This window comes from Grus americana, chromosome 6, assembly GCF_028858705.1.
Source record: "Grus americana isolate bGruAme1 chromosome 6, bGruAme1.mat, whole genome shotgun sequence".
Taxonomy (NCBI): domain Eukaryota; kingdom Metazoa; phylum Chordata; class Aves; order Gruiformes; family Gruidae; genus Grus; species Grus americana.
Genome location: NC_072857.1, coordinates 42,841,852 through 42,858,730, shown reverse-complemented (window position 1 = coordinate 42,858,730; position 16,879 = coordinate 42,841,852). Strand labels below are relative to the sequence as shown.

The window sequence follows — 16,879 nt, the reverse complement described above, 5'->3', positions numbered from 1 at the left end:
TTTCCCTGGCCAACGGTGATTTTTGCTGCACGGTGCTCTCACCCCAGTCTCCATCCCCCCCATCCCTGGGCCAGAAGGATCCGGCTGGGCTGGCAGTTCCCGGGGCCACAGGGCTCCCAAGAGAGGGGATGGCAGGGACCCCGTGGTGCTGCCCGGGAGGAGGTCCCTGTGCATGGGCACCTCCTGACCCCGCACACCCTTGTGTGTTTCTGTGCCCAGAAACCCCCCCAAGACACCACCCTGCCCCCAGGACTGGGACAAGTCCCGGCACAGCCCCTCTCTGCGACGTGTCTTGTTGACAGTGCATGACGAGACCAGCCTGTTGCATTGCTCACTGGCCCGGGAAGGGACCACGGCCAAACGCGGGGCAGCATCGGGGGTATTAGCAGGGAGATGGGGACTGGACGGGAGGAGCTCTGCCCCCTCCTCATAGATCCTCCCGAGAGGAAGAGCACTAGGACATCCAACCCTGCCTCCTCTCTGTTGACCAGGTCTGATGGCAGATATCACCTCCTCCACCTGCACAGCATGGCAGCACCCTGAGCAGTGTCACAGGGAGTCATTAGCTGCACCCCGAGACCCGCTGTCCCACAGCAGTGCCTGCGGGTGGGTGACACCCCCATGCCCGGACACTGTGCTCACGCTGGGAGCACCCAGCCAGGGTTCGTGGTGGGGACGCCTGAGTCACCCCATCACCTGACGCCGGGACGTGAAACCACCACCCTCTGTCCCGTTTTTATCAGCTCTGTGGAACCTTTGTGCAGGCTGGGAGTGGCATGTTGACATTTTCCTTGTGCCCATGGTGACAGCCCTGGTGCAGGGAGCGGTACGGCTGGTTCCACTGCTCAGCGGTGTCACCCCTGCCCGCCGCACCCCCTCCTCACCCAGGCAGGGCCCCGGTATTTAACGGGTGTCTGCCACCCCGGGAGAGCTGTGCTGAGGACGGTGACCGGGGGTGCTGCTGGTGGCGCTGCCTTCAGAGGGTGCTGCCAGCATCGCCTCTGCTAGGAGCTTTTCTGCAGATCTGGTGAGTGAAAGCTGCTCCCTGAGGCAGCAGTGCCTGGCAGGGCAGCCGGGGAGCACGGGGTGGTGGGAGCGCAGGTGCCTGTGGGTCAGGGTGCACCATCCCCATGGCTGGTGCTGCACCAAGACATGGTGTCCCCAGCCCCTCATGGTCCACAAGGATGTGGGTGTGGGCCGGGCACCCAGGCTCGGCTGGAGTTGGTTTATTATTTCCATTAACGGTGGAAACCGCATGCCTGGGCTTTGGGGGTGCACAGAGGTGGGGACAGTCATTCTCAGGGTTGGCGCTGTCACCCAAAGGGACAGGGAGGCTATTGGGGTCTGCGGGGGGACGGCACTCCTAGGGAAGTGAGCACAGTCTCTGCCCAGGGCAGACTTGTGGGGCAGAGGAGCTGGGTCCTGGCTGCTGGCAGGGCGATGATGTCCCTGTGATGAGAGGTGCCATGAGGGAGCACTGATGGTGCCTGTCCTTCCCTTGCAGCTCGGGGGTCGCAGAGGATGTGGAACCCCAACTCAGGTGAGGGGCCGCAGAGCCGGGCAGGGCTATGGGTACCACACAGCCATCGGGGCTCGCAGGGGGGCTCAGTGCAATCACCAGGGGCACCTGGGGGGATTGCCTGCATACCAAAGGGGAGTGGGGCACCATTTGTGGGGAGCGGGTGGACCAGGAGGGGTCCTTTGGGTGCATAGGTACACCAGCTCCCTGCATGGCCTGTCTGGGGAGAGCCTGGCTCTGCTCACTAACAGCCCCCCTCTTCTTCCTAGGTGTGCCCGGAGGGGTGCCACCACCGCAAGTGCAAATTTGCCCGCCTGCCCCTCCGGGACACCCTTGTCCCGGCGCTCCAGCAGGTCCCTACCCTGGCTACTCTCCAGTGCCACCCGGTGCCCCTGGAGCCTGTCCCCCAGCCTTCCCAGGTGGCTATCCCTGTGGTCCCGCTCCACCTGGCCCCTGCCCACCAGGACAGCACCCCAGTGGACATCCACCACCAGGACATCATTCCCATGGGCACCCCCATCTGGGACCACCGGGAATGCCGGGGTGCACACCGTGCCCCCCTAACTCCCATCAGAAGCACCATAAGAAGCACAAGAAGAAGCATTCCAAGCACCACAGAGGCAAGGTAAGAGCGAGGTGGCGGCAGACCCTTCCGAATCTCTGCTGTGGTCCTTCAGACCCCCTCACGCATGCCACAGCGTCCAGCCTGCCAGCTGAGGTTCCCCTCTTCCACCCTGCAGCAGCTGGAGTTGGCTGCCAGCACCTCAGTGGCTTTTTTTTAGATGTGGAGACTTCGATTTGGTTAATAAACAGGCAAGCATGAATCATTTCAAGCGAGTCTTTTGAAACGTGATCCATGAAATTCCTTGAAGCCATTTGAAACAGCGACACAGCCCAGGGTGCACCACGCGGTGTACTAAATCCCAGGACTTTGTCCTGCCCACCTGAGACCGAGTCGTGCCTCCACAAGGGACGTTCGCTCAGTGTTCTGCAGCAGAGGGGCAGTTCAGTTCCCTCTTAAAAAACAAAAACAAAACAAAAAAAAGGAAAAGCAATTCTCTGTGCCGGGAGTAGATGCTGCAGAAAATGCTGTTGCAGGGATGGGCACCATCCATGGAATAGGTCTGAGTGAGGGACCAGTAAACAAAACCCCAGCTCCAGCATCAGAGGTAGGAGCATTTCCCAAGCAAACCAAACCATCAGCTCCTCTCACTGTGTAATGGCTTTGGAAGTGATCTGCCTTGACGTTTGCCCTCGCTGGCAGAGAGCAGGACACTTCTGGACTGAACATTGTAAAATAATAATAAAAACCCCAGCCCTCCCATGATATGCCCGTAATTATATTCTCCAAGCAGAAAAAGAATGGCTCCAAACTCTAAAACATGGTTTGTAACAGCACTGCAATGAACACTGCGGTGATGTTAGCAGCAGCCATTTTATCTTCAAGTCAAGGTATTGTGGCTGGGGTTCGCTGCCTGGGGCCATGGTGCCAGCTGACTCCCACACCAGCTCACCCTCCCCGTGGTCCCTGGAGCATGACATTAATTAATTACCGGCTTGCAATCCAGCCAGTGTGCAAAACTGGGGGCACTTATTTTTCTGGTGTGCAAAGGCACTTGGGGAGAGGTGGGTCTGCAGCCGCCGCCGCTGCAGGCTCAACCTGGACCCGGCTGGGCACTGGGAACCAGCACCCACCGCAGGATCGCTAACACCTATCAGAAACGGTGTGAAAGAAGGTTGTTTCTGTGCTACCCTAAAGTTGTTTTATCTCCTCCAGCACTCCAGCTCAAGCAGCTCAAGCAGCAGTTCTGACTCTGACTGAAGAGGACATCTCCCACCGGCACGGCCATGAAACACGAAGCCGAACGCCCCGTGGGAACCACCTGCGTGTTGCTCTGCTCCTTTCCCCTTTCGCTTAGAGTAGCGTTTTGCCTGCTGAGTGATTTTCTTGGTTTTAGCTTGTAAATTCTTTGACCTGGAATTGCTGTGAGACGATGGGCAGCAGCTCCGTCCTCTGTCTTTCAGGAGAGCCCACTGAAAGTCACCCCTGAGGCTGCAGGTAGCAGTGTGGGGAGTATCACATGCTGGTTTGCAGTCTGCTGGTGTCTGTGTGTTTTTTCCTGGGCAACGATGCCGGCTGCTAACGTGGGTCCCACCACCCATAGCAGCTCATTCTGCATGAGCTCTCCCAGCTGTAGCAGAGGGGTCGGCCGAGGAATGCTTTAACTTACCCCTTGCTGAGCTGTATGGGTTGCCATCCTCCACGCCAGGGTAATAATTAATAGGAAAAATTAGTGAGTTTTCTTTCTGAAGCCCCTGAGCTATGGCCGTGGGACTGCGGCACACTCACTAGGAAAGGTGAAAAGCCTGGCAGTGCTTTCACTGCAGCAGTTTTAACACAGGGCTGCTTTTGCTGCTCTTTTGTTTTTGTTTTGCCCATTGTCATGGCTCAGGAGGGCCCTTCCCAGTCCCGTTACCAGGAAGGCTTTGCTGCCAGCCGGCGTGACTGGCTGCTGGACCCAGCGGCACGCACACGAGCGGCTCACCGTGGCAGAGGGCATCTCCAAGAGAGGTGGCGCAGCCCATCTCACCCAGATGTGCTGCCAGCGCAGCCTTCTCCACCCCTGCTGCACTGCTGGCCGGGCATGCGGTGCGTGCTGGGGCAGCGGGACTTCACCCCTCCGGCCCCTCGCTGGCTGCGGTCGTGTTTTGTCCTGCGGCCCTCAAAGCTCCCCGATAGCTCTCCTTTCCAAAGGAAAAAACACGGCAGCAGCACTGCAGCACACGTGGCCGCAGCTCCCCACCGCCGTGTGCCCCGTGCCCCGTGCTGGGGGTCCCCATGGACAACCCAAGCCCTGCCCAGCCTCTCCTCCCATCCCACCTCCACCACCGTGGATGCGACCTTACAGAAATGCCCCTGTCCTTGGAGGGTTCCCCTGCCCCGCTGTCCTGGCTTGAGACACACAAGTGTTGGATGCAAGAGGGGCTGAAGAAAGCGTGGGGAAAGCCCGACTGTGGTGCGATGCCACCTTCGTGGTGGGGAAACAGCCCCCCTCAAAGAGGGGCACCTGAGCACCCCTGCTCTGCTCACCCATGAAGAGGTGAGGAACATGACGCAGGTGAGGAACGAAGAGACAGTCTTTGTCGTGCCGAGAGACCACAGTTTGATGGGCACTGGGGGGGTGCGGGCCAGGGGGCAGAGGAACAGGTCTGCAAGGGGACTGCTGGAGACAGGGGGAGAGCTGGAGGGGCCCCATCAGCATTCTGCAGCCCCTCAGGTCCTCAGCAGTGCCCCATGGCCCCTGCGCTGCTGGGACCCCCGGCCTTGTGCTCCAGCACTTGCAAGGAGAGGCAGAATACAAACTTATCTGGACTTAACAGCTTAGCACCAGGAGAAACAGCTGCTCATTAAAAATAATTTTTAAAAAGGAGACAAACCACAAAATAAAGAGGCTTTTCCAGGATAGGGTGAAAAGAGTTTATTTGTTCATTTTTGCAGACAGCACAATAATTCATGTTCAAATCTGGGCATTGCTCAGCAGATACCGGTGGGAAGAAGGCACCATAGTTGCTTTGAGCACATTGGGATGACAGGGAGGCAGCTCTGGAGGCTGCCTGGTATTTTGTGAGATGCTGGGAGGTATGCTGCCCCTCTCAGCCAGGATTTTGGGTACAGTAATAAATGAACAGGTTCTGATGAAGGTCAGAATGGCAAAAGGAAGTAATGACCCATAGGAAAGTGAAGATCTTAAAGATGATCTATGAAATTTAGTATAGATAGAGCCCCCAAAGGAGCATCTGCAGACAACTGTAGAAGGCAGCAAAACCTCTCACCACCCATTGCTCCTGGGAAAGAGAACCAAGCCACCAAGGGCCATGCAAAAGGAAAGCAAGTTGCTGACCATTTCAAGCAGCATGTGATGTGTCATAAACTCACTTGGTTCTCTCAGGGCAGAAGTACCAAGAGAACAAAAAAGATAAGATAATCTGGAAAAGGGTTTGCTAAAGAACAGGGGATGTCACAACAATAAAGCTCCTCAGAGAAGACTGAGGGATATTGAGAGTTTTTGAAAACTAGAGATGATCATTTGTCCTACTGCACTGTAAGGGTTTCTGACAAGCCCTCCTAGGATTACAGTACGTACGCAAGGCATGGCTTAGTGTGTGTAAAGCTTTACAGAAATATGTCTTATGGCTCTGTATCCTGCTTCGATCTTGGTTTTAATTAGCACCATAAATGTAAGATACATGACTTTTCATCATGAAAAATCAATAAAGAGCTCTGGATTTTGGCTAGAAAGGAGGACCCAGAGGGCAGCTGTTCTGGGCCAGCTCAGAGTTGCTAGCAACCATACAGAGGGAAGAAAATGAAACAGGTAGTATCGGGGGGGTGTATACTGGTGAGAGGAAGACATGTGTACTCCCTTCATTTAACATATCCACCTAATGAACCTGTCGAAGAAGCTGGGCTGGGAGAGGCTGTCATAGTCCTTCTCCCGGAAGATGGCTGCCCGGTCCCCGAGGCCAAGCTTCAGCAGGACGTCCATGTCTACGTCACTCCCGAGAGCCACTACTGTGGGCATAACGTCTTGCTTCTTCATGGAGTTGATGGCCTCCTCGAGGTTCTTGCTTCCTGTGATGCCGTCAGTGATGAAGACGAAGGAGAGCTCGGCATTGCGCCGGGCCAGTCGCTGCCCATCTCCTGGGCTGAGCACGATGTTGTTGATGGCGTGTATGATGGCTGACCCAATGTTGGAGGACGAGTCCAGGTACTTGATCTGTGCCAGGGCATTGGAGATTTCCGTCAGGTTGTAGGTCAGTGGGAAGACCACATCCTGGTCCCTCTCACTGCCGTACTGCAGCAGCGCAATCCGGGCATTCATGTTGTCGCTGTTGCTCCTGGCCAGCGTGAGCTGTCGGGCCACCTCCTCCACAAAGTGGTGGGCCCTGTGGAAATTCTGCTCCCCGATCCTTTCAGAGCCATCGAGCAAGAAGACGACATCAACGGGGCGCTGCGTGCACTGGGCCACCGCAAGCTCTGCAGGAGAAAGAAGAAGACAAATTTGGGAGCATAAGAAAGCCTACGGGATACGTCTGGGGGTTGTCTCGGGCAGTTCGGGCTGGTGTTGCCTCTGTGCATCTTTGTCCAAAGAAGGACGAGCCCCACTCCGCTGCCAAAGCCTGTCTTTGCAGCTGGTACTGCAGGAGCTTTGCTTCTGATTCCCTCAGGTCCTGGGCACTAGATCTTAATGAATGATAATTCTGGGGCCTGTGACAGACCTCCACAAGCATCCGTGAGATTAGACAGGTCTGTGCATTTGAGTCCCAGAATTACATCCACCTTCTTACAGCAGTGCCCAGCTCTTATCCGTAACAGGAATGTCCAGAGATTGATGGCAGGCAGTGTCTGCAAACCTCTCAGTTACTTCTAGAGAGGGGTTTACTTTCAGGGTTACTCTGAAACACACAGATGTGTAGGACAAAAGCTGTTTTCGTACCTTTCACCCAGATTAGCTTAATCAGCAATCACTAATTCCTGAAGAGCTTATAAAGGTTGGGTCATACGGTTGGAAAACAAGACTACTCTTGTTGATGCACCTGTACGTAGCAAAGCAGCTTTTGTAATATATAACAGACCAATATTGGAGTGAAACACAGTGGGACATTGTTCTTCAGTCACTCAGAACACACCTGTCCACAGAGTGGGCATAAAAGAATATACACAGTGAATGAACTCAGAAAAAAAGGGAGAATTAAACAGCAGTCTTTGGAGACAGCTGTTAGTTAGGGACCATTATTTTGTTCCTCTGCAGTAGTTATGTGCACTGCATTTGGTGTTCCTCTGTGTACACTACTCCGAGAAACACTTCCATTACTGCATGGTTGAATTTTCTTCTTCTTCTTCCTTTGAGTTTCCTTCTCTGCTGAAAGCACTAGTCAGGAATATGATGGCAACAGCAGTCTTGATTTGTGATGTACATGCTGCGGATGGCCCCCCTCCCCCCGAGTTTGCAGCAGGGCAATGGCTGTATCACTGTCAAGCAATTCTGTGGCTCTAAGACTGAATCTCAAAAGGGTGAAGTCCTGGAGCCGATGTCATCTTGTGTTGCATGACTGGCAAGGAATAGGAGGTTCTGGAGCAGCCCCAGCTTAAACATCCATTTCTGACAGCGAGGGGTAACTTTTGGGGTAGGACTATCGCATCAGGTTGAATTTCCTTACTATGAGCAAATCCAACTTGACAAAATTCTTCCTCAGTGCTGAACACTGTTACACCTGGATTCAGCACGGCGGGTGCTGAGCCAGTGGAATTCCTTGTATGAGCTGAGCAACAAGTGGATCGCTGTTTAGTACATTAGTAGTATGTGTGCGGTCAACATTCAGCAAACAGCAAAGTTATATTTAAAGCAAAATAGATACCTGCACCCTTGAGACTACAAAAACAGTGTCCAACACAAAACCAAGAGCCCAAGACAGTGTAGCAGAAGCTGCGATGGTGCATATTGTTGAGCTCGCAGACTATTTGGCACCACTTCCATCCATGATAAAACAGTCAAACCTGATGCAGGAACTTCTGCTGGTACTTGTGGTTTAACATAACTCGCTGCAAAAGTCTGTGGTTGTTTCTGCATCGTGTTCCCTGACATAGTAGACTGGCATTTCTCCTTAGCCCGCACTGTAAAACATATCTACAACGACAGCATGCCTTGCGTGGTGCTTACTGTACATTGTCTAACTGCGAACAGCCCTCTGCAATGCCAGTTCCGACTGCAGTAGAAGCCTATCTCCAAGCGATGCTTTTTCAACATTACATTTTGAAATTCAACTGTGCTACTCCACTCCTTTAAATCAATAAAGGTTCATACTCACCTCTGCCCAACCTTCCTTGAGAAGTGTTGTCTAAGGGTGCATTGATGCTGCAGTTCCCGGTGCGCGGGCGCTGCTGCCACAAGCATACTTGGCTTTGGCAGCGCCTGCGCTCCTGGTCCTCACCTGCTCTGCGCAGTCATGGAGAGGGAAAGGAGGGAAGGCACGCACCTCGCAACCTCACAGTCCAAAATCTACGTAGGGGTCTGCAAAAGCAGGTGGAAGCGAGCGGGTGGGAGCGAGGGCTGCATATCGTGCTGGAGAAGCATTACCAGTCTGTAACATGCTTGTCCATGTGTAGTCATGTTTCTTGAGACAACAAGCAAGATCCACCCACCTCCCACATGACCCGAAGCAAGCCTTAAGAGCTCCTAGTTAAGCAGACCATGTCTGAGAGCAGCATCACTCCATGGAGCTTCAGCGAGAGCATAACACATGTCTGGCTCTCCCGGCAGGCTCTACTGCAGCAGCACTCCCCAGAGACACTCCGCTCGCTGCTCAGCCCTCACGGCGGGAGAGGGCTGCCTTCGAGCTGTGCGGTAAGATGCCTTTACATAGGAGTTATCCCGTGGGAACATAAGAGATGCAAGGCAGCTCAGCAAAACCTTGGGTTTGTCCTGAGGTCCCTGTCCCTATAGACTGGGAGCAAAAAGTGCTGAAACCTTGGGAGAAAGCCTATTTTTGTGCAGCGCGTCTGACCTGCTCACGTGCTGAGCGACACAAACGCCTCCCCTGCGTGCCCATCGCCGGACGGCGTCTAGCCTAGACTGGCAAGCCCCAGATGTTGAAAACACCGCAAGAAGTTCCAAGTGGGCAAGCTCCTCATTCCAATTCCCATGCATGAGCTTGGCAACGGGCTCCACTTCGCACACCTGGAAACATTACAGCCCAACCGCATTGTTGAAGACCGTACATCTCCCTCCTACCCATTAAATATGACGTTTGCTCAGTATACTTTATTGCAATAATACCATGCCAGTTAGAGAGGCTGCAAAATTCACTTGCTGGCAGTAAACACTTCTACTCTTGTGTCTGCACGCAAAATGCCTTTTCCTCTTCTTACAGTTTGAGAGGGCAGTAGTTATTCTGGAGGCAGGAATGGCAGTCACCTGCCCGACTTTTTGTGAAAACAAGGGGCAGCTGAGCTCATGGAAATGCCACTCCTTGTCTAAACGCACGTACCCGCAGTGCAAGTGGCGGGTCTGTAGTCTCTCTGAACCACACTAGCCCTGGGTATGGATTGAATGGGTTATACTACAAGTTCGAATACTTGCTTTTAAACAGCTCACGTAATGTATCATGGAGGTTTGACTGTGCAGTCGTGGATTTTTTGCTTTGCACTGCCTGATCCTACACAACCTCTATCGTGGATATGAACAGGTACATGTTGCTAATTAAGACAGAAGAAACACAAACGTACAAGCAGAGAAAAAGGCAGAGGGAGCTCATACAGCTTCCAAGAGAAGCACTCCCCGGGTTTTGGTGCTCTTGATGGAAAGCCAGGGTTGCACCCCTCCCATACTCTTTGCTCTGTCCCCTCAGTATCCCCAGCTGCCCATCGAATGGTTGTACAGAGACACTCACTGCGGCGAGAGCGGACGCGCCTTGCTTTGCCAGCCTTGCCACACAAATGGCTTGCAGGACCCAAAGAGAGCCCTCACGGTAACCCAGCGAGAGGATGCAGAAGATGCTTCAGAAGCAGTCAGCAAGTACATATGTAGGAAGGCGTGGGAAAAGCGCATCGTTAGGCTCTCTGCAAACAAGGGGCTTGCTCTGGCCCTCAGCCACGTGCGTGCTGGCAGTCTCCTTCATGGAGCCCCGTGCTCACGCGTGGCTGAGGGCCGGGACATGCGAGTCTGCCGGAGCTGGGTGAGAGCGCGGGAGGGCTGGAGGGGAGCGGTGTGGCTGGCTCAGGGACCGAGGCAATGCAGCTCCTCTGCAGAAAAGCAGGGGGCAAAAAAAGAGCATCTCTTGACATCCCTGGGGAAAGCAGCCATGCTCATCAGCCAGCCAAGCCGGAGGGGACTGCTGCCTGTGTCACGTCCCCAGCTGAGTGCAACCAAGCCATTTCACTGCCTGTGTTTCTCCTAAACTAAAAGCATCTACCAATGTACCTGTCCCCTCTGCCAAACAGGCACTCGAGGAAAGACGATTGCCACCTCCGCTCAACCTCTGCCTCCACCCACTTCATGAGATCTCTAACGGAGGTGTCAGCAAAGCCCTAGCACGGTTTCTGGGTCTCCCACAATCTCGCTGTGCACCATTTTGAAGGTGTCAATGAACAAGTCCATCCACTCTTGCCGCTCATTTCCAGTGGCAAACTTGGCTTTTTCGGCGGTAAAGGCCAAAGTGGCTACCAGCTGGGTGTACATGCTGGGGTCCTGGGTTTCCCGCGTGGAGTTTAGGAACTGGGCGATCGAATGTATGGTGCTGGGGAAATCTATGTTGACTCCCTCTTCCATGGGGCGGAAAATAAGTGGGTTTACGTTCCCAGGGTTCCTGTCATCTGCAAGTGAGCGTCAAAAGAATATTTTCAGGGCTTGCTAGCAACGGCTGTGTCTCTGAATGCTGCCTGGCTTTCCTACGTGCACTGCACCAGAGAAGAACAGAGCTAACGAGGGACAGAGAAGTAAAGACCAAGCCAGATTTTAAATCTTTCTGCCACTTTTACGTCTGAGGAACCATGGGATTCACACCAAAGTCAATCACACATCAACCAAGAGACCTCAGAAAATGACGTGAAACCTTAACTGCCCAGTTCCTTTCCAGTCATCCAGCACAGGCACGATGGAGAAAGAGCAGTGCTTGGAAGAGGGCCACGGGGTCCAGATCCTTTCTGCTGTATGGGATTCAGCTATCACAGAGCTTTGAATTCTGCTACATGCAAGCTGTACGCATGATGCTGTACAGCCAGAAAGACATCTAAGGGACAGCATTATGTGAACTCCTTGCCCGGCACACAGCCTGCTGCGCTTTGGCTAGAGTCACTGCCCTGCGCTGTGCAATGCTCCTGTGCGGCATCTGGGCTAGTCGGGACCCTGAGAGCCTCCATCTCCACCTGAACTTAGATTCGAGTAACATCCCAAAGCTCAAAGCAAAGCCTTTTGCATGGGTTAGAAGAAGCGTCACGGAGCGTCATGCGGTTTCTATTGAAGCAAGTGGTCAGTTCAGATTTGCTTGGCAATTAACCCATTTAACACTCCAGCATCCTGTCAGCACCGCAGCAATCGATGGGTGGTAACAGGGAGACAAGGGTCTGCCCTGAAAATAGGAAAACCTGGATTTCCTTAGGCAAAGCACTGGGGCAGCACGCCTTCAGCTGCGGATGTCAACCCAAAGTGGCGATGTGCCTGGCTCTGCAAGGCAGCAGGGAGGAAGCCAGGTGTATGTAATACCTGTCCCTCCCTGCGCTCTGCTGACAATACCCAGGCTCAATCATGAGCAATTGATTTGCTTCATAAAGTGCCAGGACTGCAGCTCCGACAGCCACGAGGCCAAGAACAGGGCTGGGCGTAGCTGCCTCCCTGACCTGAACCCGTCTGTCCTGTCACACACATTGGATGTGCACGAAGCTCACGCACATACCCTGCGAAGGGCACCGTCTCCATCCAAAGGGTTTGCACGTGAGTTGGCACCAGCTCTTGAGATGTTCTTGGAGAACCAGAGGAGGGTGAGCACTGAGCAGAGAAGCCCCAGGCTCTGTCACATGCCTTATGTCACATCCCATCTAACGTGTTCCCTTGCCACTAGGCAAGTGTGATCATTGCAAATCCTTCTAAATGCTGACAGATATGCATCATGGATCATCCAGCGCGGCGGGTGGAAGGTGCTTTGCCCAAAGACCCCTGAACCCCTGGGTATCACTTAAAACTTGATCTACCAGGCCTAGCACAGATCCTCGCACACCAGGACCACTTTTGCCCATGCTGAGATGGGTATACGGGCACTTTCACAGGAGGCCCACACCTACCCAGCCAGGTCCCTCCATGTCCTCTGGGGCACAGGTGTAGAACCTGCACTTGACCTGGCCTGCCTACAGCATGGCTTGAGGGATTCGCCCAGGAGAGAACCCCCTCAGATGCCTCCTCAAGCCGTTTCTGTTCTGGTCTCCAGGACTGTCAGGTACCAGCAAACTGTTCTCACCTTGCATCAGGACCAGAAACACCCAAGTGCACTACAGGGAAAGGACCGCCAACTTTGCCTTGCTTTGGAGGGTTTTGATGGCCCAAGCCTAGGAGAACATGAGTGTGCCACTGCTTGGGTCAGTCTCTCTCCTGCAGTGTTCCTCAGAAACGGGCAGGCTGCAAAGACCAAAACCTTTGAAGACACCTGATCAGTCACCAGTGTGGCTTGGGGAAGTCGCCTCCTTGTGCATGGATCCGCAGGACAAAGCTCCTCAGAGGACACCACAGAGGAGCCTGGGTGGATAGCTCAGCAGCACGGTTGGACATTGTGCTCTCTGCATGGCCAGGTACAAATACTCAAAATAGTGAGAGAATAATTATAGCTTTTCTGTCTTCAGATTTCTGAGCATCCTGGGACCAGTTTTCCTTTGCTTTGTATGGAAACAAAGGGACTTCTTTGAAAATGAAATTTGAGGTTCTGTATAATACTGAGTTGAAGCTGGGGACTTTCACAAAAACATTCACGGCAAGAGCAGAGACAAAAATTGCAAGAACTGGCAAAACTTTGTCCCCTATAAGCTTTATGTACATCAGCAAATGTGCATCTATTGTATTTAAACAGGCACAGAGGCTCAGACAGGATCTCTAGGAATTCAGGTTGCAGATCTACTCCTTCAGAAACAAAATGGAATCAAGTAAAGCTACCTGCAGCGAGCAGCAGCTGTCCTTTATACCAGAGGATCCTCACAGCCTTTTTCCTTTAATCTAACACCCTGAGTTAATTGTTAATTAAATACAGCCAGCGTTAGAGAAGCCAAAGCTTTGGGTCCACTACGGTGTCATTTTCCAAGCGGTCCCTAGCCCCTTGTCACTCCCAAGGAGCATCCTGCCCAGTGCTGCAGGCTGGGCTCTGCATCTCAAAGGTCACAAGGGTGGGAGAGTTTAGCAAGGGTGTTTTGACTTGATGTATGGAACAAGTGAGAAATTAAATGCCGAGTTTGGAGGTCCAAACCTGGTGGATCCCCGGAATTGGGACAGGGAGGAATATCAGGGCTGAGTCATGCTGGTGCACTAACGCGGTGCACTCGTACCTACCTGTGCAGAGAACTCAAAGAGACAGGAAAAGAGCAGGAGATGAAACCCTGGAGCCTCTCCTCATGTAAAGTAATGCTATTTCCCAAACTCCTGCCATCCAAAGGGAACGAATAGGGTTGCACGCCCCCCCCCTCCCACTCCTCATCCTTGTGCGCTCTCCCCTAGACCTACCACCCCGTGCAGATGGCATGAAGCTACTTGTCATGTTTACCTGTCTGACAGGGCAGCTCGGGACAGACGATCTGTGGATCTGGAAGGAAAAGAAACAAGGAAAAGTGAGTGATGTGCTGCCAGCATGGCTTGCGCAGTCAGGGAGGTCTCTTACAAGGCGAAAGGACTCCGAAGGACTGCCCCAAAAGGCTGGACCGTATCTGAGGAAGGACTCTTTATCCAGGGCTACATAAAGGTCAGCCCCCGCCATGAATGATCCAACTTATGAGCTACTGACAGACCCACTGGGACACACTGCAGTCTCTGCAGTCATTGCAATGCACCATATATGCACCCCCCACCTCACCCCCTGCCCCCAAACCCTGGGGGTGAAAACTCCAGTCCTGGTAAGAACTGTGCAAGGCCAGGTACAGACCTGGGCAGAGCACGTCCTCCATCTTGTCAATGAACTCCTCTGCCACCAGGTCTGAGAAGAGCCTCATCTTCTGGACTCGCTGGGGTTCATTGCAGGCGATGGAGACCAGGGTCTCGCTCTGTTCTGGCTGATCAAACATGTCTCCAATGCCAATGGTGTTGACAACCACATCTCTACCACAAAGAGCCCCTAGGTTCTTGTCGTCATCCCGGGGGTCGTAGCGCCCATCCGTGATCACCACAGCAAACACTTGGGCTTTCTCCCGCCTGCTTTCCTTGATGAGCTTGTTGTAGGCAAACTGAAGGGCAGACGGTGTCCAGGTGCCTCCAGCAATCCACTCCAGGCGCTTCACTGCTTCCTTGAAGCTCGACAGTGAATCAATGCGCTCATCATCAAGCTTGATGGCTTCGAAGGTCCCCTCATGACTGTACTGCACCACCCCAACACGGGCACCTGCCAATGAAGAGTCACGTTACTTGGCTTTGCATCCTCAGTGAAAAGTGGAGAAAGTCAGCAAACTTTTGTATCTGCAAAGAACTGCCCAGTTGGTCTACAGAGCTGGGAAGGGAAGGGGGAAGAGCTGAAACTGCTGAGAAAATGCTGGACGGATGGGTTGCAGCCCAGGGCAGCTACAGACAAATGTGGAAGCTGGAGGGATCCAAGACCCTTTTCTTTTTCCCGTGCCCCACTGTGTCCCCACACAGCCCAGACCTGTCTGTGACTTGGGGTCCTTGGCAATAGAGCCCAGCCGGCTGACCACGTTGACAACAAAATTTTTCTCCAGGGTGAAGTTGGTGTAGCCAATACTCTCCGAGCTGTCTATGACAAACATGATGTCCAGGGCACCGCAGCGCTTCTCACAGTCTGGGGAGGAGGACAGGAGGAGGAAAGCACAAAGGTCAATGATGGTGGGGACAAAAGCCACCAGGGCAGAAGAGACCATCTATGGGAAGACGGAGACAGTTAGCATCACACCACAGGGTTTGTGGTGCTGCACAGGGAAGATTTTACATGCATCTTTCTGTCACAGGATACCAAAAGAAACCTTAATCTTGCTGTGTGATACACTCTATCCTATCATCTGGACCATGCAATTCCGTGTTACAGCTCAGGGGGCAGAGCTCCCTCCAGGGAGCTCCCGAAGAAGGAGGCAGCCTCTGTGACCCCCTTTCCCCATCCCTCGAGTGGTCGTTTCCCTGCCCTGGGGGGAGGTGATGGTCTGCTCACCACAGCATCCGCACGTCTCTCGCACATAGGTCATCACGTCGCAGTCCTGCCAGCAAAGGGTTGCAGGGTTAATGCCTCCCTCCCCTTACGAAGTATCCGTCCCCTCTCAGGGAAAGGCTCCCCCTTCCCTTCCCACCCAGCCGGCCCCCTCCCCTCCCTCCCTGGCTCCCGTGGGAAGCCACAGGCCACCTCTGCCAGGCAGCGGCAGGACCTGGTGACCTGTTTTGTTGTCAGGCTCTGCACGGCAAAGCCGTGGTTGCCCCAGAAGGGAGAGCACCAGGGGCTGCAGAGCAATGCTACTTACAGTCAGGCCAGGATCTCCTGGTGGGCCGGGGGTCCCCTGTAAGAAGAGCACAGGGATTTCAGGCGCAGTTTTCCCATGAGTTCCCTTTTTGGGAACTAGACATCAGAGCCATCAAAACCATGGCTTTTTGCAGAGGTCTGCCATGGGAAGGGTAGGAAAGCCTCGCAGGGAGTCAGGAGACGTGTCTGGCATGGTGTCCCCTCCAGCAAGCCCTGCTGCAGGGAGACCCACTGGGGTCCTCTGGGCTTTAGAGCATCAAGGAGAAGAGGGGAGGAGAGGAGGGAGCTGCAGCATCTGCTCAGACACGATGGCATGGTACCGTACCTCGGGGCCTGCTTCACCAGTTGGACCGCGGGGTCCGGGCTCACCTCCTGGGCCAGGATCACCCTGGGTAAGAAGCAAAGAAGGGTCAAATATTTCCCCAGCAATGCAGCCACTGGTGTGCGGGGCTCCTCCTGACCCCCTCGTCAGGCTCAGCCTTGCTAATCGCGGTCACCAGCCTGCCAAGGCTGAGCCTGAGGACGCAGGGCAGGCAGGGCATTGGGCAGCACCATCCCCAGTACATCTGGCAGAGGCATGGGAGGGGGACGCTGACCCCACGGGCAGTACGGGAAGTCTGCTTACCGGTTCCCCCTTCTCTCCTTTGGTCCCTTGCACTCCTTTTGGTCCAAGCTCACCTCTTCCTCCCTGCTCGAAGGAAGGAGAAACAGATCCGGCATGGAGCACATCTGGATGTGCTCAGGCAGAGCCACTGCTGCTATGAGCCCGTCAAAAACACATGCCTGCCTGGCCCGGGAGAACACCCTCTACACCAGCAGCTCAGCGCAGAGCAAATAAACAGTGTTTACATAGGCATTAACTAAGAATAAAGAAGTTTTGCACAAAGCATATTTCAGATAGTTTCAAAAGGAGATGGGCCTGGGAGATACACCCAGGCTCCGCAGCTGCAGGGAACAGCCAGGGCAGCTGCCGGCAGGACCGGCTCCTCGGCCACGCACCCGGAGGGTCGGGCGACCACTACTCTGCATTTCAGTCAGCGCAAAAAACAGGCGACGGAGACAAACACACTCACCTTGGGTCCCGGCTGCCCCTTCTCACCCTTGTCACCCTGCAAAGGGAGAGGAGGGAGACGTCAGCATCCAACCGGTACCAGCCCC

At 54.0% G+C, this 16,879-nt stretch overlaps 1 protein-coding gene and 1 long non-coding RNA gene across 3 annotated transcripts in view; one reads left to right on the top strand and one right to left on the bottom strand.

Annotated features, from left to right (window-relative positions):
• The first annotated feature begins 486 nt into the window (after window positions 1–486).
• LOC129208059 (uncharacterized) lies at window positions 487–4,983 on the top strand. Its single transcript, XR_008577666.1, has 4 exons — window positions 487–1,027; window positions 1,505–1,540; window positions 1,789–2,144; window positions 3,297–4,983. It is a non-coding gene; the product is annotated as an uncharacterized LOC129208059 (long non-coding RNA).
• The window catches only part of COL6A2 (collagen type VI alpha 2 chain), a 27,857-nt gene continuing 15,957 nt past the window's right edge, over window positions 4,980–16,879 (bottom strand). The window contains exons 20-28 of one of the 2 annotated variants that reach the window (XM_054830211.1): window positions 16,795–16,830; window positions 16,347–16,409; window positions 16,047–16,109; window positions 15,723–15,758; window positions 15,419–15,464; window positions 14,903–15,055; window positions 14,192–14,644; window positions 13,817–13,855; window positions 4,980–6,557 (exon numbers count right to left, since the gene is read on the bottom strand). In XM_054830211.1, coding sequence (XP_054686186.1) covers window positions 5,950–6,557; window positions 13,817–13,855; window positions 14,192–14,644; window positions 14,903–15,055; window positions 15,419–15,464; window positions 15,723–15,758; window positions 16,047–16,109; window positions 16,347–16,409; window positions 16,795–16,830 — 1,497 coding nt within the window. In that variant the 3' untranslated portion in view covers window positions 4,980–5,949. Of the gene's footprint in view, window positions 6,558–9,324; window positions 10,893–13,816; window positions 13,856–14,191; window positions 14,645–14,902; window positions 15,056–15,418; window positions 15,465–15,722; window positions 15,759–16,046; window positions 16,110–16,346; window positions 16,410–16,794; window positions 16,831–16,879 lie in introns of those variants that run through there. The other variant, XM_054830212.1, reaches the window with a different exon arrangement.